Here is a 25,070-nt window from a genome sequence, read left to right as displayed (position 1 = left end):
GCAATCACAATCAGAATGCATTTTCTTTCATTTGTAGCAAATACATTATCAGTTGGAGGTGACCTCTGTTACCAGAATTATGAAGTCAAGGGCACGAAGCACAGCACTCTTGCATCATAATTCACCCTTTTATAACTTCAAATTGGTGATTGATCTTTGATGTCTCCATCAAACAACCAGTTGGGTGTGTTTTACAAGACAAGCAAGCAGGTGGCAGCAGAGCACAACGGCAGACATCAGTAGTAATGTAGTGCTTTACTCAAACAGCTCTTTTCTGGACACTCCACTCAAAGCACTTTACTTTACTTTAGGGCCAGCGCTTACAGTATGTATATAGACAGGCATCTTTTCATCTGAATCAGAGAGGATTGATGTATTATGTTCTTATAGAGATTACCAGTCAAGCCATAGGCAGACCTGGAGTGCTGTCTGTGTGGAGTTTGCATGTAATGGGGATCCCCTCCACCAGCACCAGTGTAGAGCCCCACCTGGATGATGTGCCAGTCCGCTCCCCACACACCAGCTCTCGGCTCTCAGGGAGGAGAGCAGAGTGATGAAGCCAGTTCAGAGAGGGGGGTTATTAGGAGGCTGTGATTGGTAAGGGCCAGGGGGGGAATTTGGTCACGATGCTGGGGTAACACGCCTGAAGCCAACATATGAGAATGCACTTGATCCAAAGCAATTTTAAATTATTTTATGGAAAGGGATAAACGTGCAAAAAACGTAAAAGTTTGGAGCAGTGTTAGATTATGTGAAAAACAAAGTGCAATCACCCCCAATCAGAGTGAGACATTTAATCTGAAGAACAAACATTTCAGCACTTTTTGTGGTTATGTCACAGTGAAAGGAGAAACCAGAGACAACAGTGAACAGGCTTCAGTTTGATATGGAGAAAAACATGGTAACAGTGATCAGTCAGGACTGCTTCATATACAGGGATCTGGGTGCCTTCATATGCTGCTGTCTTAGACCACAGTGTCCATCAATCACAGTACCCTCTCCATGCACATCTGCTGTCTTCCACAGTCCTTATTGGTCAAGGGGAAGTGTGGGCTCTGACTTGGAGGAGTGCATTGTTGGAGTGGGGATGGTGTCAGTCTCTCAGCACACAGCCTCTCTCTGCATGCCATGGATGCACAGAAGCATGGAGTAGACCTCCTCGTCCATCATTCCCTGCAGAAGAAGAACGGCTATTACTGTTGCCCACCACCGGGTGGCGCTGTGGGACCTGTCTGTTCCGTTAAGTGCCAGAGTGGCAGCAGGATTCACAGATCACGCACTGAAATGTTGAAACGTTCTAAACGTGGAACAAATAGTTTGAATCTGTAAAATTAAGATGCTTAATTGAGGGATGATTTGGAAAAAAAACGTTTTTTCCTTACCCGAAGGTTTCCAGCTTGCCCATAACAAATTACTGACTCATCGCATGGATTATTTGCTATATATAGATAAAACAATTACATGATCTCCAGGTCTTTGTAAGGTGGCCAATTAAAATGCTCTGGAGTGTGGCTCTGCAGAACCAGGAATTGTCCTGGGGAATCAACGATTGTCCAGGTTTGGGTTATTATTTTGTGACCAGAAACTGGGGGTGACCAATGCATTACGTCTACAGCAGGCTTAGTCACTAAATGCATTTGTGTGTCTGCCTGTGAGAGAACATGTATCTTTATGGACATTACCTGTGCTGCGCTCAGCAGGTGAGTCCTGTACACTGAAACTATGTCCCGATGTTGTTTCCTGACGTCCTTGCAAAGAGAGGGAAATTCCAGCTGGGATTAAGTGAAGAAAAAAAAGCATTTTGCCATTCTGAGGCTTTCCCAGTTACCGCTTAAAGGACGCTTGCTATTGGTACTAAACACAGGAGGCACATCTTTACGCCAGGAGGTTTGGATGTCTGCGACAAATCACCCAACGTATTGCTGAAGCAATCTCCCAGGAGTTCATCAATAAATAAGCTGCTTAAAGGTAAATATGCAGGCTCCCCAAACAGCTTATTCTTGCAATGTAACCCCAATCTCAAAAAAGCACAGAGAGATATCCGGAGAGCCAAAATATGCATCCATTTCTAAACGCTTTACCCAGTACAGGGCAGGAGCCTGAGCCAGAGCCTAACCCAGCAAGCAGCAAGTGCAAGGCAGGATACACCCTGGGCAGGATGTCAGTCTACTGCAGAACAGACACAGGCAGGCACACACTCACACCAGGGCCAATTTCCCCAGAAGCCAATTAACCTACCACCATGGACTACAGTAGGAAACTGGAACACTCAAAGGAAACCCATGCAAACACGGTGAGAACATGCAAACTCCATACAGACAGCACCATCCCAGGTCCGGAATTGAACCCGGGGCCCCATTGCCACAAGACAGCAACGCACTGTGCGACTGTACCACTGTGCAGCCAAAATGGCAGGCTCTAATTCCCAAAGAGGAGTGGTGAAAGAGAGAAGGCAAGGGAGGGAGAGGGGAGGGAAAGGAAGAGAGAAGGAGAGGGAGAGGGAGAGGGAGGAAGAGGAAAAGAAGAAGAGAGAGTGCGTGGGTGGGTGTGGGCTACCAGCGAATTCCCAGCACAGTGAACGCTAAACTGGACTCATCTGGGATTTTCTAAGGAATACTGTGATGAGCTCCTGGGATCAATCAGTAACCAGGATTAAGAGCGAGTCTCACGGGCAGGATGCCCTTTTCCCCTTCGTTATCTTTATTATCTCCGTTGTGCAGTGCCAGGGCATCTCCTTCACACTGCCAAGACTTGCTGCAGCTCAGCCCAGCTCAGCCCACAAACAGCGGTGAGGAACACAGCAGCCGAGCTGCAGTGCTGATCTCTCTCACATGCGCCAGTTTCAGACTGCTCCTCAGCCACTTGAAACCCAAAGGGTCTGGTCTCTGCAAGGGAGCTGTATTGTTTTACAGGAGAAACCCCTGTCCATAGACTCCCCCTTCTCCCCTCCCCTGAACATTGATACAGGGTACAGAGGCAGATCCTGGTCATAAAGACCTCCCCACCCACAACAGACAGCAGACAGAACTGGCACAGGTGGTGTGTCTTTCCTTAATAAAACTTTACAGGGGTGTATTATTCTAAAGACAACTCTTGCTTTATTCAATTCTATTGCAAGCCTTAGTCTCAAATCTTTAAATAATGTAGTGGTCTTTACCATCTGGGGTAATTAGGCAATTAAGGCTCAGTTCAGTAATTAATGGATTGACAGGATGCAGCTCTCGTGTGGCCATTGCTTGCTGAGATAGCCTCCAGCTCCCCACAACCCTAAATTGGATGAAGTGGTCAGAAAATGGGTGGATGGTCGAGGAAGTCGAGGGCAATATTTCTATTGGATTAAAGGAGATGTATTCACAAACCTGCTTGTTTACAGTGTAATATGGCTGCTTCACATCACTGGAAGTTTTGTTGCCTCATTCTGACTCGCAGAACATGATGCTGTGCATCCCTGAAAATTTTGTCTATTTTGTGATGTAAATTGGAAGTTTTACATGATGCTGTGTACATTTACTTTCATTGTGGTTTGTAATGCACTCATCAATGCTGATTCCTTCTAACCCCCGAACCATAAAAATAACATTGCAGTTCTCCTTTAAACTTCACCAGCACCAACTGTGCTCCATCTCCATAGATTCTGTTTCAGAATGTATCCATTCAATGTGCTTCTGAAAGTGGCAATGTGAACTTGACTTAGAGATAATGCAACAACAACACAATGCCAAGCACAAAAGAGAGGAGGCACAAACACACTCATGTCTATTCCTCCACCACCACCTCTCTCCATCCCTATTATCTGTCTGGTTTCACGCCCCTCCACACACGCACATGCCCCCCCCCCATCTGACCTCACCTGGATCTGCTCCCTCAGCAAGCGCGTCTCTTCTCTGAGGGAGGCTGTCTGGGTCGACAGGGTCTCCAGCTCTGACTGCAGCACACTGATCTGGGAGCAGGAAAGGGAGATGTCTGGGTTTCAGGCTGGCCGAACAGTGGTGTGAACCGGGCGACTTTTGAAAACCCGTGAGCCGATTTCCTCTTCTTGTCTGGGGAGGTGGGGAGGAGCTGCTGGGGTGTCAGGGATTGAGGTGCTTGTCTATACTAGGATGTTACTCACCACCATCTGGACAACACAGATCACGAGCACATATTCCCCTGCCGAGACTTCACAGGTCTGGGGCTCATTTTCCTGCACTTTTTTCTCTAATTTGCCCAAATAATTTCCTAGATCTCGAGAAAGGCTGCATGATGACAGCACTCAGACTAAGCCGCTTTGTAGCCTGTCTTACGTTCTCATACCTGTGAAGTCCAGTGCTCCTAGCTTGCAGTCTGATCAGGAGCTAAGGAAAACGTGAGCCTGACCTGGGATGAGAAACTACTGAGGAAAGCTCAATTATTACGGGAAGTGGTGCTGGTGGACCAGTAGGTGGCGCTTGCACGCTTTGTCCCCCCCCTTGATTCAATTGGCGCTGCAGTTTCTCACCCCTCCCCCTGATCTGCTGGGCAGCAGGGCTGCTGGGCCCCCCAAGAGGAGCAGCACTTCAGTGGGGAATGAAATGGGCCCTTATATTTAAACCAGTTCAGGTGGGCAGCTGCGTCGGCATGGCAAAGGAACAAGTAATAGGTTTATTCACAGCCGAAATGTTGTGTTTTATCTCTTCTCTTTTCAGCATGGAATTAACCTACTACTAGTTCCTTATACTTAAAGCTGGGTGTCTGGGATCCTCAGGGATCTGAGATCCCTGGTGTCTGGGATCCTCAGGGATCTGAGATCCCTGGGTGTCTGGGATCCTCAGGGATTAAAGCTGCAGAATGAGGTTCATTGTTACTGCCTGTCCTACCCAGCGATGGGTGATCTGAGAGACGGGCGATGGCTGATCGGCCGAGCCTACCGTGTGGGTCTTGTCCTGGCAGGCCCTGCTGAGCTTCTCTTCCCTGGAGCGGAGCAGCAGCACGTTCTCCATCAGCCCGCGCGCCTCCCGCTCCCTCTCCCCCAGCCGCGCCTCCAGGGCCGCCACGCGGCCGCCCAGCTCCGCGCCCCGCCGCCTCTCCTCGGCCGCCTCCCGCCGCGCGGCCTCGCCCTGGGCGGACAGGCGCCGCAGCTCCCCCTGCCGGGCGGCCGCCTGCCCCTCGGCCTCCGCCAGCTGGCTCCGCCCCCGCGCCTCCAGGCCGCGCACCTCGGCCTGCAGGCGGCCCACCTCGGCCTTCCTCCGGCCCAGGTCCCCCGTCAAGCCCTCCACCTCGGCGCGCAGGCCGCCCAGCTCCCTCTCCAGGCCGGCCACGGCCCGCTGGTGCTCCGCCCTGCTGACCGTCTCCCCCCCGCCGGCCTGCTCCGGGGCGGGGGGCCGGCGCCGGGCCTCGGCCAGCTCCGCCAGCTGGGCCGCCTGGGCCCGCAGCACCGCCTGGGCCTCCTGGTGCCTCTGAACCAGGCCGCGGACCTTGACGAACAGCGCCTCCACCGCCCGCGACTGGAACCCCGTCCCCGAGCCGTCCCCCCCCCCTTCCTCCTGCGCCTCCTGGGGGTCGGGGGGGAAGCAGTCCCCCAGGGCTCGGATCTCGGCGTCCTGCCGCTCCAGCCTGGCCCGCAGCTTCCCGGAGACCTGCGGACACAGGGCAAGCCTCGCTACACCGGAGGGCACGTGCTAGCACAGGGGGCACATGCTGCCGAAGGCCCCCGGCTCAGGTCACAGGTCCCAGGCTCCAGTGCAGGCATCTCTGCCATCACGCAACAGATGAGTAACTGTTAAACCTCGCGTTGTGCAAAATCGCCCAATAAAAATAACAGGGCTTATGGGAAAAACAGGGCTGGGCCAGACCACTCAGAACCTAACCAAATGCCTAACCAAAGCTCTGCCAAATTTAATAAAGATCCGAATGCGAACGTTAGCGCAGTTTAAATACACATCAAGTTCACCCCCTGAAATTGTATCGCCAGCACGCGTCTTAGACAACATTCCTGCCACCTTGTCCGCTCATATTTACGGCAATGCAGGAAGATTCTGTGAAAATAGCAGGAACATTGAGGAGCGCCTCCCAATTAGCGCTTCCAAAACAAAGCACGTGAGCATCATGTGTATTCCTTCGTGGACCCCCGCCTTCAGTTGTGTCACTCCGTGATGCGAAACGTAAACATGTCGGGGATGAACCCATGTGAGTTTCTTGTTATACAGACATCTTTTCCCTATTTACCAATCGCGTAAGGAGCCAACTCGTGTTTTGGAAACTCGCGTAATAGCAGAGATCACTGTATTTCCTAGGACTTATTGGAAATATTGGATCAGCTTTCCAGGAATGAGTTACTGGTGGAGTCTAGACTGCGCGCTCTCGCGGGCTGTAACTGTTATTTTTAAAGCGCCTTTCCAAGCTCTAGGACGCTGTACGTGACGATAAAGAAAAAGACAAAAGAAGCACAATGAAAAGCACAAGAAAGAAAAAAGATGAGAACGGGTTCATAAGGATCGAATTCAGGGCAATCAGACGTAGGCCCTGGTGGAAAGGCGGGTTTTGAGTTTGGATTTGAAGAGAGTCGAGGAATATGTTTCCTATAGAGTCTGAGGTAAGGGCATTCCATAACAATGGAGCAGCAAGAGGAAAGGCAGAAGGCTCTCAGAGTCTGAGATTTAGTCCCTAGTACAGTGAACAAGGGATCAGCCTCAACTGAGCGGAGCCTACAGGAGGGAGTGTATACATGGAGGAGTTCAGAGAGGTATGAAGGAGACAGATCTTTTAAAGCCTTAAAAGTCAGTAACAGTATCAGCCTGCAACTCACAGCCTGCAGGCCACTGGAGCTCAGCAGGTGTGAGCCTGGTCAGTACCTGGATGGGAGACCTCCTGGGAAAAGCAGGCTGCTGCTGGAAGAGGTGTTAGTGGGGCCAGTAGGGGGCGCTCACCCTGCAGTGTGGGTCCTAATGCCCCAGTATAGTGACGGGGACACTGTACTGTAAAAAGGCGCTGTCCTTCGGATGAGACATAAAACCGAGGTCCTGACTCTCTGTGGGCATTAAAAACCCCAGGGTGTTTCTCAAAAATAGAAGGGGTGTTACCACAGTGTCCAGCCAAATTTCCTCCCTGGCCTTTACCAATCATGGCCTCCTAATAATCCCCTTCTCTGAACTGGCTCCACCCTGAGAGCCGAGAGCTGGTGTGTGGGGAGCGGACTGGCGCATCATCCGGGTGGGGCTGCACACTGGTGGTGGTGGAGAGGATCCCCATTACACGCAAACTCCACACAGACAGCACTCCAGGTCTGCCTATGGCTCGACTAGTAATCTCCATAAGAACATAATACATCAATCCTCTCTGATTCAGATGAAAAGATCCCTGTCTATAAACATACTGTAAGCGCTGGCCCTAATGTAATGTAGGAGTGAATTGTAGTGTAGGAGTGATCTACTGAGAAGAGGCCCATAGACTAAAGATTTACTCCTTTGGAGGAGTAGTCCCTGTGTGCTGGACCCGGGTTCGATATACTTACCTCCTTCTCTCCGGCCAGGTCCTCCTCCAGCTGCGACACCGCTCGTCTCCGCTGCTCCTCCGCGAGCTCTCCCTCGGCGCCGCCGGTGGGGGACCGGCGCTGGCCCTCGTCCCGGCAGTAGTCCTGGCTGCCTGCAGGGGCCGGCGTGGACTCGGGGGCGCCCCCCAGGCCTTCCGGAGAGAGGGGCTGGAAAATCCGGCCCATCCGCTTCCGCCAGAGCCCGGATTCTCCTCCGGGGGCGGGGAAGGGAGCTCCAGTCGGGGGTCCCAGACTGGCTCTGAGGTCACTGGCTCGGGGGGAGAACTGGGGGTACACCGCCAGGCCGTGCAGAATGAATTTCTCCCCGTTCCCCGGCCCCGTTCCGTTCGGCCCCTCCCACAGCCCCTTCTCCGACTTCCAGGGCCGCATCTGGCCCGGGACAGCCTGGGCGTTGCCGAAGTCGCCCACGGAGACGGGGCGCGAGGATCGGTCCTGCCGGCGCCGGGGGTGGGCCGGCTCTGGCTCGGCGGTTTTGGGGCTCCGGCGCCCCAGCTCGCCGCGCAGGCGCTGGTTCTGCGCCGTGAGCTTCAGCGTCAGCCGCTCCAGCTCCTGCACGGTGGTCTCCCACGATGCCTTGCACCGCTGGTGGTCCTCCAGTGAGACGTAGTCGGACCCCAGTTTTCCCTTGCAGGGCGGAGAAACAGGGGAGACTAAAATCAGCTAAAATCTTTGGCCCCAGGGTCACTTAGTGCACCACCTTTCCAGTCACATTTAGCTCCCAACTGTCACGACCGCCAGTCATCAGAGATCTACCCACAAACCAGTTCCAGCAGCAGACTGATCAGAACAAGCGCCCCTGCGCGTGTTAAACCATCACCACCCGCTGTACCGTCCTGCACTCAGCTCTATTTACACCCTCAACTCTCTACTCTCTGCTCGGTACTGTCCTACCTCGCCCTTTTGAAAAAACCCTTTCGGCTTTTTGGACTTAGTCTTGCTCTTGACCACGGACACGTCTGACGATTTGGATTGGACACCTGTGTTCTTGCTGCCTCTATTCTCTCTCTCTCATCTGCAGAGGATCCTCCTACTTCCACACTTGGATTCCTTACACCAGCCAGCTTTCCTAAGATTTCACCACAGTTTAACTTGTTAACTCTGCCTGCAGGTCACGGTGGAACATTTCTGCGGTGAAGAGTCTGCTGCACCGCCTGCACTCATTCACTCGTACATCACAGTGCATCAGTCAGTACAGTGACTAGTGAGCAGGAAGGGCAGCGTTCATGGGAACTCAAATGCATGTTTGCGACAACATGGAGACTTACAGCTCTTTCACAAAGTTCGCAATTTTGTGCTCAATTCGAAATTTGTCAAATTCATCTATACTGTCGATTAACATAACATAACATCACTTTATTGGCCGTATACAATTTCTTGCATTAAGAATTCATCTTTTCTCAGACCCCAGCTTGCTCTCCATGAGACACACAGACAGGGAGAGAAGCTTGGGGTCAGGGCGCAGGGTCAGCTGTTATACAGGACCCCTGGAGCAGCTGGGGTGAAGGGCCTTGCTCAGGGGCCCAACAGAGTAGGATTCCTCTGCCGGCTGCGGGATTTGAACCGGCAACCTTCCAGCCACAGACGCAGATCCTGAACCACAGAGCCACCTCTCCACCCATAATGAATTATGTCAACGAGATTTAATAACCCGTCTGAGGAATGGGAACTGCGGTTCCCCTTTAAGGCGTTCTCGATTTTTCACGGACCCTGGGTGCCCCCTGCTCACCTTGAGCCTGTCCAGCTCCCCCTGCAGTGCCTCGCTGAGCCTCCGCCTCGACACGTGCTCGCTGATGGCCTCGCGGTAGCTCTGCCTCACCTCCCTCAGCAGCGCCCTCAGCTCCGCGATGGTGCCCCCCAGCACCTGCCTGCCTCTCTCCAGCTGCCCCCCGGGCACGCTGCCCTGAGCCCGCTGCCTCTCTTCCTGCAGGGTCCGCTCCAGCTCCTGCAGCCTCGACTCCAGCGCCTCCTTCTCCACCGCCGACTCTGAGATCTACAGTACAAGACACAGAGCTTTAGGGCCACCGCTGTACGTATATATAGACCGGGAACTTTTCATCTGAATCAGAGTGGATTGGTGCTCTTATAGAGACTACCAGTCGAGCCATAGACAGGAGTGCCTGTCTGTGTGGAGTTTGCATGTTCTTGACTTTTTCTAGATGCACATCCAAAAGAGGAGCTGAGGTTGGGGACCCCTTCCCCCAGGTGCTCCAGTTTCCTCCCACAGTCCAAAGACATGCTGGTGGGTTAACTGGCTTCTGGGAAAACTGGCCCTGGTGTGAGTATGTCTGTGTGTGAGTCTGGTCTGTGTGTGCCCTGTGATGGCCTGGCGCCCTGTCCAGGGTGTACCCTGCATTGCGCCCATTGCTCGCCACGTCAGCCTCCAGCTCCTCTACGGTTCTAAAAAGGAAGAAGATTACCAAGATTGCCAGGATTGATCTAACTGCATGCATTCTCATGGATGAAGACAAACAGCGAGCCTTTAAGACTTAGTGCCAGCATGCCAGCATACTGCTGGACTCTCAGCTGTCTATATAATCTAATAAGGAACGGTAGGAATTTTAGCAGATCAGTACAGCTATTTCCTAAAACAAAGCACACTGACACCACCCCACCCCTCCGCCCCCGCAGACCCGGACCTGCCCCTCCAGGTCAGCGATGACGGTGCTCTGCATCCTCTTGCGCGTCTCGTACTGCCCCAGCACGGCCCGCATGTTCTCCAGGTGGCCCTCGATCTCGGCCAGCCTCCTCTCCGCGCTACTCTTGCCCTCCAGGGCCTCCTCCAGCCTCTGCGCCGCCTCCAGGCGCTCCTCCTCCACGCTCTGCTCCAGGAGCACAAGCACACAGGGGCTCAGTCAGCTCCCCCAGGCCAAGAGCACAATCACACAGGGGCTCAGTCAGCTCCCCCAGGCCAAGAGCACAAGCACACAGGGGCTCAGTCCTCAGTCAGCTCCTCCAGGCCAAGAGCACAATCACACAGGGGCTCAGTCAGCTCCCCCAGGCCAAGAGCAGAAGCACACAGGGGCTCAGTCAGCTCCCCCAGGCCAAGAGCACAAGCACACAGGGGCTCAGTCCTCAGTCAGCTCCTCCAGGCCAAGAGCACAATCACACAGGGGCTCAGTCAGCTCCCCCAGGCCAAGAGCACAAGCACACAGGGGCTCAGTCCTCAGTCAGCTCCTCCAGGCCAAGAGCACAATCACACAGGGGCTCAGTCAGCTCCCCCAGGCCAAGAGCACAAGCACACAGGGGCTCAGTCCTCAGTCAGCTCCTCCAGGCCAAGAGCACAATCACACAGGGGCTCAGTCAGCTCCCCCAGGCCAAGAGCACAATCACACAGGGGCTCAGTCAGCTCCCCCAGGCCAAGAGCACAATCACACTGTTGGATTGGGCAATGCTCACTGTGTCTGAGGAGGGCTAAGCCAAGAAATGTTGTGTAATGTAATGTTGTGTAATGTGGTCAGGGTTGCCAAAAGAAAATATCTGGGTTTCCTAGGCCTGTATAAAACTGGGTTTCCTAAGACTATAAAATCTAGGTTTCCTAAGACAGTAAACATCTGAGTTTGCTGAGCCTGTAAATACTTGTGATTCCCAAAACACATGATTCAATACCCTCATTGAAGTTCGTACTTGTACACCTGGAAACAAGCCAGGGCCTGAGTGAAGCTCAGGGATTCTGGAACCGGAATTCTGTCGCTATGTGTCCCAGGCCCTGGCAGGTCAAAAAACCTAAACACATCTTGGATACATTGAAACAGCAGGCTAAAAATGGTGCAAAACGCCTAGAAACCCCGTCTCTGAATCAGTTGTTTGGCAGAGTGGGGCAGCTCTTCTACTGTGCTCTGGAGTTTTGTCTGATCTAAGCTGTTGCCAATCAGTGAGCTAATAGGCAATGTTAGCTTTGGTGTCAATTTCCATCCTAGATCCCTCTAAATCCTGCTGGGCACCGGTTCTCCAGGAAAAGGGGTGCCCCCCCCCTTTGACGGAGCCATTCACAGCAAGACCGTGAATAGTGAGACAGTTCAGTCTCTCTCCCAAAGGAAGTACCTCTCTTTTCTTCCTCCTCTTCACTTCCACTTCCCTCCTCACGTCCTCTGGCCTCCTCGGACTCCCCTTGCTCCCTCTCCTCTCCCGCAGGAGTGCGGCCAGCCTTTCCAGGAGCTCCTCCGCCTCTCCCTCTCCACCTCCCTCCCCCTCCTGCTCCAGCACGGCCTGCAGAGCCCTGGCCTGCTGCCTCAGCCTGCCTCGCAGGGCGTCGACCTCCCTGGCCAGGGTCTCGCACCGCCTCCCTCTCAGACTCAGCTCCCGTCTCATCTGGGCGGCCTCCCTGCTCTCCTCCTGCCTGGGCCTCAAGTGCCGGTCTGTGGCCTCCTCCTCTGCGACCTCCCCAGGCATCGGCTCAACTGCGACACTGGGGATTCCCTTTGAAGAGGCCCGAGAATGAATATCTATTCTTAACATAATCATTTGACATTTCATTTCATTTGCATCACCCTTTCCTATACTATTCAAACACTGACATGTTGTTGTGCAGCACTTTGTATAGTGTGATTTATACAAGTTTAAGAATATGCACCATGATTATCAAGAGTCAAGACACTAAAATGGAAATGGACTGGACACACAGAAAAGAAAGTTTGTTAAACCAAGGAAATAACATACTGAATCAAGGGAGCAAGACCAATTAAAATGAAGACATTCTAAAGGAAGGCAAGAGAACATCACTGAGTCTGCAGAAGCCAATTGGACAAGAAAGGCCAGATCAGTCAGAAGAGTATCAGGGAGTCCTGTGTGCACTTGTTTATTCCTATTATGCTGAAGATGATGAATTGCTCTATGACATTGCTCAAGGAGTCACCTCTTCATCATCACTGCCTTACCTTTGTGTTCTCTGCATTGTTTGCTGTCACCTCTTCTGGTCCTGGAAGGACAAAGGACAGCGTATTGGAGCAGACAACACAATAGCGAACAGGAAAAGGGTACAAATACAAACATTTGGTACATCTAGCTCATTTGGCAGGACTGGCCAGTTTGCTCCAGACCCCCACCACCCTTTGTGTAAAGACACACCTCCTGTTTCCAGGTTTAAACCCACTGTTTCCCTGTTGGCCCTGAAGTCATCCTCAGGGCTGCGGTACAATATGTGTCAATACCTTTCATTTTTTGGTGCCATTTAATATAAAAAGATCAACTGAGTTCGTTCCAGTAGAGACCAGTGGATCAATAGGAACTGATAAGCAGCGCTCAGTAATTTGTTACCTGCAGGCACCTGGTGCGGAGCACTCAGCAGACCAGAGATTTCGTGCTTCTCAGCCTCCCTGGCATAGTGGACAGCATCTCTACCCAGCTGGTCTAGGGGTGTGGGGTCGGCACCCAACTTCAGCAGCCCGGCCACTGTGTTCAAACACCCTGCGCCTGCGGCCAGCATCAGTGGGGTCCTGTAAAGAGGACCATTGTGTGACTGGGACACACAAGCGTGCCCACGTACACCCCCCCTTGGACAGCTCCTGCGTAGACACAACCCTACACAAGACTGACACAGTAGGGTTTGGTGGTACATGTGCCTCACTGCCCTCCATAGCATTTCTACCATGGCAATCTGCATCAGACACGCACTCTGACATTGACACACACCCACAGCTAGACATCAGACAAGCGCTCGCTGAAACTTGCGTGACACACTCACCCACAACTATCGTCTTTGAGGTCAGTTCTCATTACTATCTTCCCGACAAGATCTAAAGATCCAACATCTAAGATCTAACAAGACCTTAAAAGAGACATAGGCAACTTTTTTGTCTGCTTCTATACTTATTTTGCAGATTTAAGCCTTACAACGCTAAGATATTTGCTGTACATCCTAAACACACAATCTGTACATTGAGAAGGCGGGAATATTCCTTAAAGTGTGGGTTCCACTGGACAGACGTCTGCTTCACTACTACTAATGACAAACTGATGCACTGCTGCCTCGCAGCTCCAGGGTCCTGGGTTTGATTCTGGCCTGGGAACGCCTGTCTGTGTGGAGCTTGCATGTTCTCGACTCAAGTGCACAAGCTTACTCTAGATGCACATCCAAAAGAGCAGCTGAGGTTGGGGACCTTTTCCTCCAGGTGCTCCGGTTTCCTCCCAGAGTCCAAAGACATGCTGATGGATTAATTGGCTTCTGGGAAAACTGGTCCTGGTGTGTCTTTGTTTGTGTCTGGGCTGTGTGTGCCCTGTGATGGCCTGGCACCCTGTCCAGGGTGTACCCTGCATTGCACCCAATGCCTGCCAACTCCAACTCCCCTATGACTCTCAATAGGAAGAAGATTATCAAGATTGCCAGGATTGATCTAATTGCACGGTCCAATGACAAGCTGGTAGGTTAATTGGCTTCTGGGAAAAATGGCCCTGGTGTGAGTGTGTGTCTGTGTGCCCTGTGATGGACTAGCGTCCTGTCCAGGGTGTACCCTGCCTTGAGCCCGTTGCTTGCCCTGATAGTCTCCAGCCCTTCCCCCACCCACCCCCGCCCAGATTTAGATAAAGGGGTTAGAAAATGGGTGGAGGGATGTGCCATCCAGGGTGGCATTTCTGGCCAGCAGGAGTCACTGCTTCCCCACAGGTGTGGCCCTACCTGCCCCGCCAGTCGGCAGCATTCAAGCGCGCCCCTCTGCGTGCCAGCTCCTCGCACACTGCCCGCCGCCTGTGCGCGGCCGCCAGCATCAGCGCGGTGCTCCCCTCCTGCAACAGACACAGAGAGGGAGTAATTAACGCCACCCCTCATCTCACCAGCAAGGCAAGGCCCAGTGGCAGCCTGCGTTGGCACCTGAGCTCATTCAGGGTTTTCCAGTGTGCCAAAATAATAATAATAATAATAATAATAATTGCTTACACTAATATAGCGCTTTTCTGGACACTCCACTCAAAGCACTTTACAGGTAATGGGGATCCCCTCCAGCACCACCAGTGTGCAGCCCCACCTGAATGATGCAACGGCAGCCATAGTGCGCCAGAACGCTCCCCACACACCAGCTCTCAGTGGGGAGGAGAGCACAGTAATGATGCCAATTCATAGAGGGGGATTATTAGGAGGCCATGATTGGTAATGGCCAACGGGAAATTTGGCCAGGACGTCTGGACCATGAGGACCAGACATCCGCAACAGATTCCAGGTCCGCCCGTGGCATTCCCAAGCTTTCCCAGGGCAGCCGGGAGCTCGCGTCCTGCTGGTGCATCCTGGGATGGCCCGGTGGGGCTCCAGCAGAAGCCTCCAGGGAGGGGCTTTCCTTATGCCAGGTGCCCGAGCCTCCTCTCCTGGCTCCCCCAGATCCACAGGTGTGGGACTGTACCTCCAGGCCCCCCTGGGATAGAAACCCCCCCAGCCCCGGTGGGTTGAGCGGTGACCTCATTTCCACTGCTAGTACCCCTAAGTTTTAAAAAAGACACTCACACCATCAAACTGACAGAGGCTGAAAAGGGGTGCAGCCGTAATCCTTTTCGGGGTACATCATCAGGTCATAGGAAGGCGACCTTCATGTGTGACCTTCTGACAGGAAGACAGCGTTTCGGACCCCATCGTACTCTCCGACGGCTTCGGGAGAACGTCCTCTTGCGCAACACCGAGAACTTTTTGGACCAAAGCGCCAGTGAGCACGTGCAGCATTAGAGAATACTAAATCCCACGTTCACAATCAGGGTCGGCCCACGCGCGAGATGAGATGACTGCAGCTTTTAATCCTGGATGGCCTTGTTCCAGATTTTTCAGACTGTTCCATTTTATTTCACCCACTGCCCGTCGTCCTCAATCTAAAAGATTTATTGTCCTATAATCAAGCGGCAACATGGTGGAAATAACACCGATTTCTGCAAACACACCCCTGTTTTGCTGGAGCCTGACAGCTCCTGCTTATAGCACCTGCAGACACATACGGTATGAGGTCAGGCTTAACAAATCCCTAATGCAATAACAGTCCCAGGAGCCTGGGTGCACTGACAGAGCAGAGGAGGGATCAGCCACTACCTATAACGCAGAGAGAGAAGGCAATGTCCAGAAATATCCTCCATTATAAAGAAAGCCGATACGGCGATAAGACCTGACAGGTTTGGGCTTGCAGCACGCACAGCTGTTCCCACAACTCCCCAAGTTTCATGCCCCGAATTCTTTAATTTTTATATTTCAGAACAGAAACATTAACAGGAAAGTTCCTCTTCGCCCCCGCTGTGTCTATCTGGTGTGAGAAGATTCAGAGCGTCTCCCAGTTTTACAAGACAAGGGAACTAGCGCACAAATCTGGAATCTGTCACCGCCTGTCAAGAGTGTACCTTTGTGTCCCACAATTCATGCCTGGGACGTCTGCCATTTCTGCCCTGTTCTGTCTCCTGTGTAACATTACAGCTTGATTTTCTGTGCTCTTCTTTAACTGAGGAATTTGAACGAATTCTAAGTGAGGCTCAAGAATGCCGACCGCTGGAGCTTGGTGGACACACATTGAATTGCAGAGTCATTCGGAGATTGCGGGACCTTTTGGGGACAACACAGGTCCCTCTTAAAAGAGCTTGTTCAGGGTCATTCTTTATGTGCGTTCAGGATCTCGGCGTTGAGTGCAATATTCTGATGTTTGTTGAAACAGCACGGCAACAATTTGTGTGCCCACCAGGAAAAACTACACGCTAAAGAGGACTGATGGGAAAATATGTCTGCTGATCTAATTTCTCTTGGTTGTCTTTTGCCTTCACTAGGAGTGTGCTTTCACAGGCTGGGGAGAAGGGTGAAAGAATAGTAATCAGGGGGATTCTCTCTTCCCATAGTAACTAGCATGTTAATTTTGTCCCACCCCCTTTACACCCACCCCAAGACGTGGCTCGACTTTTGGGGCTTTATTTCCATTAAACTCCAAAGTCCCATCAGACATCAAGAGACTACAATATCCCCCTACACCTCCATATAGGGTAACGGGTATAGAGCTCTGACATCTGATCTGTAAGGCATCATTGTCTCTCAGCAGCCTCCTGCTCCATGCCTGCAGGCTGTGAGGAGATGAGGTCACCCTCACCTGGTCGCTGGCCTCAAGGGGGACTCCATGTTCACAAAGCAGACTGACCGAGGAGACACACCCCGAAATTGCTGGGAAAAACAACACGCCAGTCAGAGCAGAGAAACTGTGACAAGCCTGCACACACACACACACACATACACAATTGCAACGCAGTTACCAGCTGCTCCTGCATGAACCTGCCTATTTCCTCTTTTGGGGTTTTACATTTTCCAATATGTGTTTTACGTTTCAGGCTCCTAAAACCTGGGAGTAGTCAGTGATGGGTGATATCGTTGACCTACATGAGTGTTTATTCCTGCTCATGTGAGACTTGTGTCTGTACACTCAATCGCATAATAAATGCTAAGAATTTATGACTGCCTGTAATAGACACACTGTAAAAGACATTGGTAGTAATAAATTCTTCACATTCCAAATCACACTGTGAAAACACATTATAGCTGTATTGACTGTATAAGAAACAACATAGGAACACACTGACCACACAGAGACACAAGCAAGACATACACCAAACGCACAGACACACACACATGTGCACAGAATGCACACTGAACACAGAGACACGAGCACAGACACACACTGAACACACAGAGACACGAGCACAGACACACACTGAACACACAGAGACACGAGCGCAGACACAAACCGAACACACAGAGACACGAGCACAGATACACACTGAACACACGGAGACACGAGCGCAGACACAAACCGAACACACAGAGACATGAGCACAGATACACACTGAACACACGGAGACACGAGCGCAGACATACACTGAACACACAGAGACACGAGCACAGACACACACTGAACGCACGGAGACACGAGCGCAGACACACACTGAACACACAGAGACACGAGCACAGACACACACTGAACGCACGGAGACACGAGCGCAGACACACACTGAACACACAGAGACACGAGCACAGACACACTGAACGCACGGAGACACGAGCGCAGACACACACTGAACACACAGAGACACGAGCACAGACACACACTGAACACAGGGAGACATGAGAGTGTGTGAACTGAGACTCCAGACCAGCTGATCCTAAAGTCCAAAGCCAGTAGCTTTAGGATCAGCTGGTTCTCTTTAGGAACAGAAAGCGAGTAATATTGATGATTCTAAATGTCTTTCCTTCCCTTTTAGCAAAAGCAAAAGAAGAAGGAAAAGGAGAGATGACAGAAGAAGAGGAGCTCACCAGCATGGTGCAGGGCAGTGCGCCCCCTGTTGTCAGTGAGGTCCACAGGCACATTGTGCTGAAAGACACAGAGATACACCTCACACACCCGCAGTATCCTTCAGTTCCTCAATTGCCATTCATTAAGAACTCACTCTAACACATCAGGTGTTCCAGAGTCTGTATAAATAGTACAGGGACCGCACAATTGTATTAATGGAATAGAGACCTAGCTTTTAAAATAGTATATGGAGTCTTAAATCATAGAACAAGACACCCAGAGACTCTATTAGGAGTACAGAGGTCCCAGGGTCTCTGGTAAAAATACAGGAGTCCCGCTGTGGTACAGGGGTCTGGTTTTCCAGCTACATTAGTGCAGTTTCTGATTTGAAATAATGGTATTACTCCATGGGACAAATAAACCTCATTTTCCTGTTTCTAACCCGTGAGCTCCAGGGCCTCAGTAATGATTATCTCCTCACAGGACTGATCTATGCTGCTCATTCTGTAAACCAGAGCAGTGCTCACCTGTAGCAGAGTTTTCACGCTTTCAGGCTGGCCGTACCTCGCTGCCAAGTGTAGAGCACTGCATCCTGGGAAGAGAGAGAGCAACACAGCAACCTGATGGACAAAGCCACACACAGCTGTCTCTGTCCAGTGGCAAACTGAATGAGAGCTGGCACAGGCAACACTCCTGTGATTGGCCAGGTGCAGTGACATCAGCAAGGCATGCTCTTCCTATCAGAGCTAACTCACCTGTAAGGCTCTGTGGAGCTCCCAGCCAATCACAAGATGAACAGCTCGGAGAGGGGGCGTGTCAGGGGTGACTGTCTACCAGTCCCCCACTTTGCCTGGGCAGTTCAGGATGGTGTTGCAGAGCCCATGTCATATTGGATAGCAATGCACTAAGAATATAAAAAACACAAAGCTTTTACCCTCTGTGTCTCTGGCCTGGGTGTCCACTCCTTGTCCCAGCATCAGGTCCAGACACTCCACAATCCCCCGGGATGCTGCCAGGTGGAACCTGAGAGAGACGGGGGAGAGAGAGTGGGACGCAGGGGGAGAGGATGAGTAAGTCAGAGGGAAAGCAGGTTTGAACGAATAAAGGAGGGAGAGGGAATGAGAGAGGGAGAGAGAGAGAGAGATTGGAAGAGCAAGAGGTTGATCGAGAGGTAAATGAAGTGAGCAGTGCAATTACTGACTAATGCAATTATGAACCAATGAGTTACTGTATTAATTCGCTTACTTACAAAATAAACACTTGACATGGAATTTTAACATCCTCCTCGAGTAGGAGGCAGAATACAAACAAGGGAGATTTCTCCGTATTGGCGAAGATAGATTGGGTATACCCTATAACAGCATGGAAACAACAGCTTAATAAAGGCTGCACAGACAAGCAGATCTGCTTCCACACACACATCTCCTCATGTAAACACACTCCATGCTCCTGCTGTCAAGGAAACAGCTCAGACCCCCATTGCACAGCGGTTGGATCCATTTTGGGTTTTTACCAGCTGCAGGTTGGTAGCTAAACTGAGTGGAGTGTCCAGAAAAGCGCTATATAAGTGTAAGCAATTATTATTATTATAAATGAATGCCCTACCAAAACAATTTCTTGGAAAACCATTAAGAAAAGAAAAGCAATGAGGGCCTTATTTCCTGGTGCTCCAGACTCAGGGATCAGGCTAGATGCATATCTCTGGACGTCCTTCAGATAACCCCTCTTCCTTTTCACATCGAGCCCCCGAAACAGACTCACGAGGATCGGCCCTGCTCGTCCAGCTTGGTGGGGCGTACGGACCGGCGGGACAGGACGGCCGAGATCTTCCCCACATCCCCCTGGTCCACGGCCTTGAGAAGCTTCTGGTCATCCTTGCCCCACCGCTCTGTCTGGGGAACCCCCAAAAAAACACAAATCAACAGGTGACCGGGCCGTCTCGGGGGGCGGGCTCTCTGACCGGGCCCCAGTCCCAGCCTCCTCCTGCCCCGGTTTTCTGGGAGAGTTTGAGGTGGCCAGGGCACAGTCAGGTCTGGCGCCCCCCTGTGGCCGCCTGTGCTCCCCTCTGCTGCAGACACATTTTCCAGGTGCGCTGTTGAGGGTGTGCTCGCGTGTGGGATCACAGTGTGGTTTGGCAGTAGCTCATCTGACCGGAAGGCGTAACAGGGGGTGATCAGGTCAGCCCAGTCCATCACTGGGGTACAGCTCCCCTCTGTTGTGGACATTTTCACAACTCACTGTCTCAGGAAGGCTGGAAGTATCGCTAAGGACACCAGTCACCCTGGTTTCTCATTTTTCTCCCCCCATCCCTCTGGTAAGCGTTACATCAGCATATAAGTACGAACGTCCAGACTCAGAGCCAGTTTCTTCCCACAAGCTGTCAGATTACTGAGCCCAACCCCCACCACTGGCTCACAGTGATGTTTGTTGTTATTTACTTGCATGTATGTTATTTAACGTGTTGTTGCTGCTGCTGTTTTGGGGGTGTTTCCTTAATGTCTTTGTATTGGAGCACACATGCAAATAAGCATTTCATTGCACTCGTACCCATGACAATAATCTGAGCTGAACTGGAGCGCTGGGGTGGGCTGATTCAGTGACATTCGATACAGCACAGCTCTTGCATTCCTCAGATGCATGCTGGGCCATGAGGGAGATTGGCAGGATTAAAGCAGTGGTCAGGCCTGGGGTTAGGAGAAGCGTTTGGAGTCACAGTTCGAGGCAGGGCTGGCTTTGCGCTTTTAGATTGCTCCAGCATTAAGATCGGACAAACAGGCAGGGTCATTCCTGAGCAATGAAGCAGTGAACTGTGGGACCAGGGATTACCGGAGGGGATTGTGCTCAACAGGCTGCTATCTGACTCCAGCCATGACGCCCTGCTGCTCTGTAATTACTCGCCGAAGTGCTCACGCCTCCGGCCAATTAGAAGCAATTTATCTAGTCTTTTAACGACCCCGGGTGTCTGTGTGGGCTGGTGTTTACGTCCGGCGGATTTCATGGAGAATCCAAGACCAGCAGCCTCCTTGATTCTTTGGATTCTAATTTCCCTGAAAAAAAAATATTAGAATTGTTCCTGTATTTATTAACATTTTAAGGCTATTAGATTGTAATTCATCTAGCCAGTGGAATACTATGTATTTCTATGGATTCTTAACAAGGAGGTTAAGTTCTAAAATGGATTAGCTATTACAGTAAAGGCCTTTACAGCAATTAAATATAATAATGACCGGAGTCGAGGTACAATTTGACTATAATTTGCAGCAGTATTCTTAGATTTTGTTGAGCTGTCATGCGCAGAAGGGAGAAAGGTTGGGTCATCTGAGCCCAGCACAAACCACACACTCAAGGATGTCCCATTGCTGGATCTCATCTGTCAGTTCTTGAAAGATTCAAGGGAACCTTCTTCAGTAATGGGTGGACAGCTTGTTCTGGACACCCACTCCTCTTTGTGTAAAGAAGTGCATCTTGTTCTCAGTTCTAAATGCACTTTGCCTTTAGTCAGTCATTAGTCATCCATAAGAAGAACAGAATAGTTTGGGAATAAACTGTTAAAGTACAAGACTTAACCAAAACTAATGGAGTCAAAACTGCAGTTAAATTTTCATTGGGATTGCTACGGTACTCAAGCAAACTGCCTTTCTGTTACATCCTACACAACACACCACTCACCACCACTGCCTGGACGAAGACCCAAGCACTGTCTGTAAGGCACTGTAGAGCTGGGAAATCAAGAGCACAAATGTTGAGGACTGAGGCCTGACAAAACGTCTTTGCACCAAGAGTGGGGGAAGCTTGTAACAAGCTCTCTGTACCTTGGATTGAAGCAGATTCTCTGGATCCTTCAATAAGCTATTAGCAACCTGATTAGTGTGATGAGCTTCAATCCTGATTTGTAACCCTTCCTCGATGCTAACAGCACTTGGATGACGCTGAATGCTTGACCACAGTTGTAGTGAGTATGGCACTGCCTAGAGAAAGCAAGTGAGCATCCTTAAATCTGACTGGCAGAGAGCTATCGTCAGAGAACCGCGGGCTCCCTCTCTTCCGGGCTGGACTGTCTATCTGAAGCTAAGTTTGGGATCCTGACAACATCTGGCGAAAATAAACCCTCATTGTTGCTGGTTACTCAGTCGTCATTGGCTTCGCAGAACACCCAGCGTCTGATCTGCTCTCGGTGAATACCACAGAGTTGGAAATACCTGCCTCGCAGACACGGACAACATGTGCCACAGCAGCCGTTCCAGGGAATCTTACGAAAACACTTTACTCACTGTCTCTCTCTCCCACACACCCGAACCCACAGCTAATAAAACACACACAGACACCGAGCCAGTTTTCTGTGTGCCTATGACTCTTCTGAGCTTAGCCCGTGGCCTCACAGGTGTAAGCAGACAACAGCAGCATTAGAAACCGGAGTGGAGGGGGAGGCTCAGGAGTGTAAAACTGAGATGAATGCAGAAACAATATGAATAAGTTATTTTATCCTGAAGAAACTACGTGTGTACTTCACCATAAAAACCCAACTAATCTAAATCCCTGCAGCATGTGGCTTTGACAGTAGAACCTTCTCACAGTAGTTGACTCCCACCCCCAGTCCATGTGCCCTCTGAGCAGATTACTGCTGACCCATTAGGCAAGGGAGGCAGGGGAGTCCAGGAAGACTCACAAAGAAACATAGATCACTCCAGACATCTACATTAAACTATACACCAGTCTGAGTATTCACACACACAGTCCCTCACAGACTACGACACCTCACACAGTAGAGGCACCCCATTACTCAGAGTACCAGGAGCCTTTAACCCTGATACTGGACCTCAACCCGTAGGTAGCCTTTAAACCATTGATTTCTCAGGGCCCTAGATCAATTTAGCTGTCTCCAATTAATGAGGTGATGTGTTCAATTAAGTCATTTAGATATCAGACGGGGCAGAGTGGAGGCACTGTGGCTCAGGATCTGCGCCTGGGGCTGGAAGGTTGCTCCAGACTCAAATCCAGACTCAAATCCCGCAGCCGGCAGAGGAATCCTACTCTGTTGGGGCCCCTGAGCAAGGCCCTTAACCCCAACTGCTCCAGGGGTGCTGTATAAATGGCTGACCCTGCGCTCTGACCCCAAGCTTCTCTCCCTGTCTGTGTGTCTCATGGAGAGCAAGCTGGGGTATGCGAAAAGACAAATTCCTAATGCAAGAAATTGTATATGGCCAATAAAGTGATCTTATCTTATCTTATCCATTTTCAAGCTGCTGCTTCTTATTCAGGGTCGTGGGGGAGCAGCAGCCTATCCCAGCAAGCAATGGGCGCAAGGCAAGGATGCAGAGACCACTGGGAACACCAGTCAACACCTTCAGCTCTCTGCCACCAGTGTTCCCTTCATTGAAGCATTACTTGCATAATTGATCAGCTGCTTACACAAGGGTTTCTGATCTGTAAATAAGAGGTGATTGGGGGCGACCCTTAAGAATAACTGGATTGGGGGCTCCTCAGGAATCCACTGCCTTATGCCCTCACAACTCCCAGTAACCCAAAGGACATCTTGAGCCTCTTGTCTTTAAACACGTCACAGGATACTCTGTGTCCAATATCTGCTGGAGAGGAGCGTCCGACCTCGACAGTACTGCTGGACTGCAAGCACCCCGAAGGTCACAGGGTGGCGCTGTGTCACCAAGAGAGCCCTGGCCGACTAACCCCCTTCTCCCCCATCCCCCATCCCCTGGAGTGCTTGGGGAACCATAGTAACAGTGCTCTAGTTCCATGACTCGAACCCGGGACATCTAGATCATTGAATGCCTTTATGGGAGATCCCAGGAGATCTAGAACGGTTTGTAAATTTCTAACAGTTCGTAAAGTACTTCACAGGTAAGTAGGGTTCACAACGTCCCCCGAATGTGTGGAGCTCCCCCTGGTGGTGGTGGCTCAGGAGGCCAATCTGAACTGAGCAGACACACTGGGGAAGAGTGGAATCACTTAGCCAACTCAACCAGAGCAGGAAGACGAGGATTGTTAAGAATTTCATTTGGAATTTAACCAGCACACTAATTTAATTGGTACCTTAATGACTGAATAATCATAATATATAACGTGGTGATGAACAATCATGAGAGCACACCTCCTACAGCAAATCTTCCTCAATCACCATAGTGTAGCATTGTTTTCGAATTTGGGCTGGAGGAAAGAGTGCCTCCTACTGGTACACCAACGCCACTGCAAGCAGCAGCCAAATCGGCCTTAAAGGCCATCCACTCCATTGCTACAGACGTTTCCCGGAAAAGGACATGAAGGATGTTAAAGCTGGAGGCTTCCCAGTGGTTGTGAGTGGTCTGGTGTGTTTCCCAGGCCAGGTACGCAGGAATCAAAACATCCAACGTGCAAGTACCAACTTGGCAAAAGAATGCGTGGATGACTTGTCTTCAGGAGGAACCAGTCTTGTCAGATACTGCCATTCCAGGGACACAATTAATGTCACCATGGAAAAGCCCTGGGCGTGTTTCAGACTTGCCATTTCCCTGAAACCTGCACCTGCACAGCGAGAGCGCCTGGCCAGGCTAGCTAAGAGCTACAGACTCCCCGACCGCTGGGTGCCGGGAGACAGACTTGACCGCTCTGGATGCATGGATACATAGGCAGCAAGCCGGGAACAATTGCTTCCGCTGAGTCTGAACCGGGATGCACGGCCGGAGAGGCAGAGGACAGCTCGTGCCTCTCGTCTCCACCGATACCGACCCGACAGAACCTGGCGACAGCGCCGCCCAGGCCTCAGTCACACCAGCACACCACTCATCATGAGAAACGGATCGGAACCGGAGGGGGGGGGGAGGGGGGGAGATGAGGACCATACTCACAGCCGAAGGCGCCGCCGAGCACGAGAACAGCCTCTTCATGAGAGCCCGTGCGTGGTTTTCCCTGTCTCCGCCAGCGAGGATCCGACCGGCCCGGGAACAGGGTCCGACAAGGTTTAGCTCACGCTTCGGCTGCCCCGCATGGCTGGGAGGCAGAGACCCAGGCGACGGTGATGACGGCGACAAAGACACACCTCCTGGACCGGCCCTTCTCCGCCTCCGCTTTGGGATTGAGCCTGGGAAGCGGGACAGGGGATCGGGCTCATCCTTTTGGGAGGAAAAGCGAGAGGAATGGTGGGTCTGGGAAGCCTTGTGTCCCCCTGTCCCTCGCCCTCTCCTCCTGCCTGCCTCTTTCTCTCCCTCTCACAGGCACTGCTCCTCAGGAGCCTGCCTGCAGGAGTTTTGTGTCTGTAGTAGAAAATATGGGCGTGATTCTCCTTTCTTTTTCTGCTGGGGGAGGGTTGGAGGTGGAGAGATGGTAGAAGCTGTGCTCCGTCTCCCTCA

The 25,070-nt window shown here is 51.5% G+C and overlaps 1 protein-coding gene across 6 annotated transcripts; it reads right to left on the bottom strand.

Moving 5' to 3' along the window:
* Nucleotides 1-779: 779 nt before the first annotated feature.
* LOC148639937 (uncharacterized) lies at nucleotides 780-25,058 on the bottom strand. Of its 6 annotated transcripts, none has more exons than XM_088620799.1 (17): nucleotides 24,570-25,058; nucleotides 19,492-19,622; nucleotides 18,665-18,753; nucleotides 18,258-18,322; nucleotides 17,751-17,808; nucleotides 16,537-16,607; nucleotides 14,118-14,224; nucleotides 12,761-12,939; nucleotides 12,382-12,422; nucleotides 11,549-11,923; nucleotides 10,144-10,326; nucleotides 9,324-9,497; nucleotides 7,469-8,131; nucleotides 4,887-5,594; nucleotides 3,851-3,940; nucleotides 1,683-1,772; nucleotides 780-1,173 (listed from the first exon to the last, which is right to left on the bottom strand). In XM_088620799.1, exons 1-17 carry the CDS (start codon nucleotides 24,606-24,608, stop codon nucleotides 1,102-1,104), a joined length of 3,135 nt encoding a protein of 1,044 aa, XP_088476925.1. In that variant the 5' UTR covers nucleotides 24,609-25,058; the 3' UTR covers nucleotides 780-1,101. The 6 variants fall into 6 exon arrangements, with proteins under 6 accessions (XP_088476925.1, XP_088476926.1, XP_088476921.1 ...); XM_088620800.1 differs by having other exon boundaries at nucleotides 9,234-9,497; nucleotides 19,492-19,618; nucleotides 24,570-25,056; XM_088620795.1 differs by having other exon boundaries at nucleotides 9,234-9,497; nucleotides 24,570-25,055.
* Nucleotides 25,059-25,070: the final 12 nt, after the last annotated feature.

This window comes from Lepisosteus platostomus, chromosome 26 (assembly GCF_059453375.1).
Source record: "Lepisosteus platostomus isolate fLepPlt1 chromosome 26, fLepPlt1.hap1, whole genome shotgun sequence".
In the NCBI taxonomy this organism is placed as follows: Eukaryota; Metazoa; Chordata; class Actinopteri; order Semionotiformes; family Lepisosteidae; genus Lepisosteus; species Lepisosteus platostomus.
The sequence above is the reverse complement of the archived record's forward strand: the minus strand, read 5'-3'. Positions and strand labels throughout refer to the sequence as shown.

Bases quoted from the DNA above. Each gene is read 5' to 3' on its own strand.
- LOC148639937 (XM_088620795.1), bottom strand. From the start codon at position 24,608: ATGAAGAGGCTGTTCTCGTGCTCGGCGGCGCCTTCGGCT. The intron at 16,608-17,750 runs GTGAGCTCCTCT...TGTTTTTCCCAG, and splicing joins CACTGCCCTGCACCATGCTG to CAATTTCGGGGTGTGTCTCC. The intron at 12,940-14,117 runs GTAGGGCCACAC...TCCTCTTTACAG, and splicing joins GCTGCCGACTGGCGGGGCAG to GACCCCACTGATGCTGGCCG.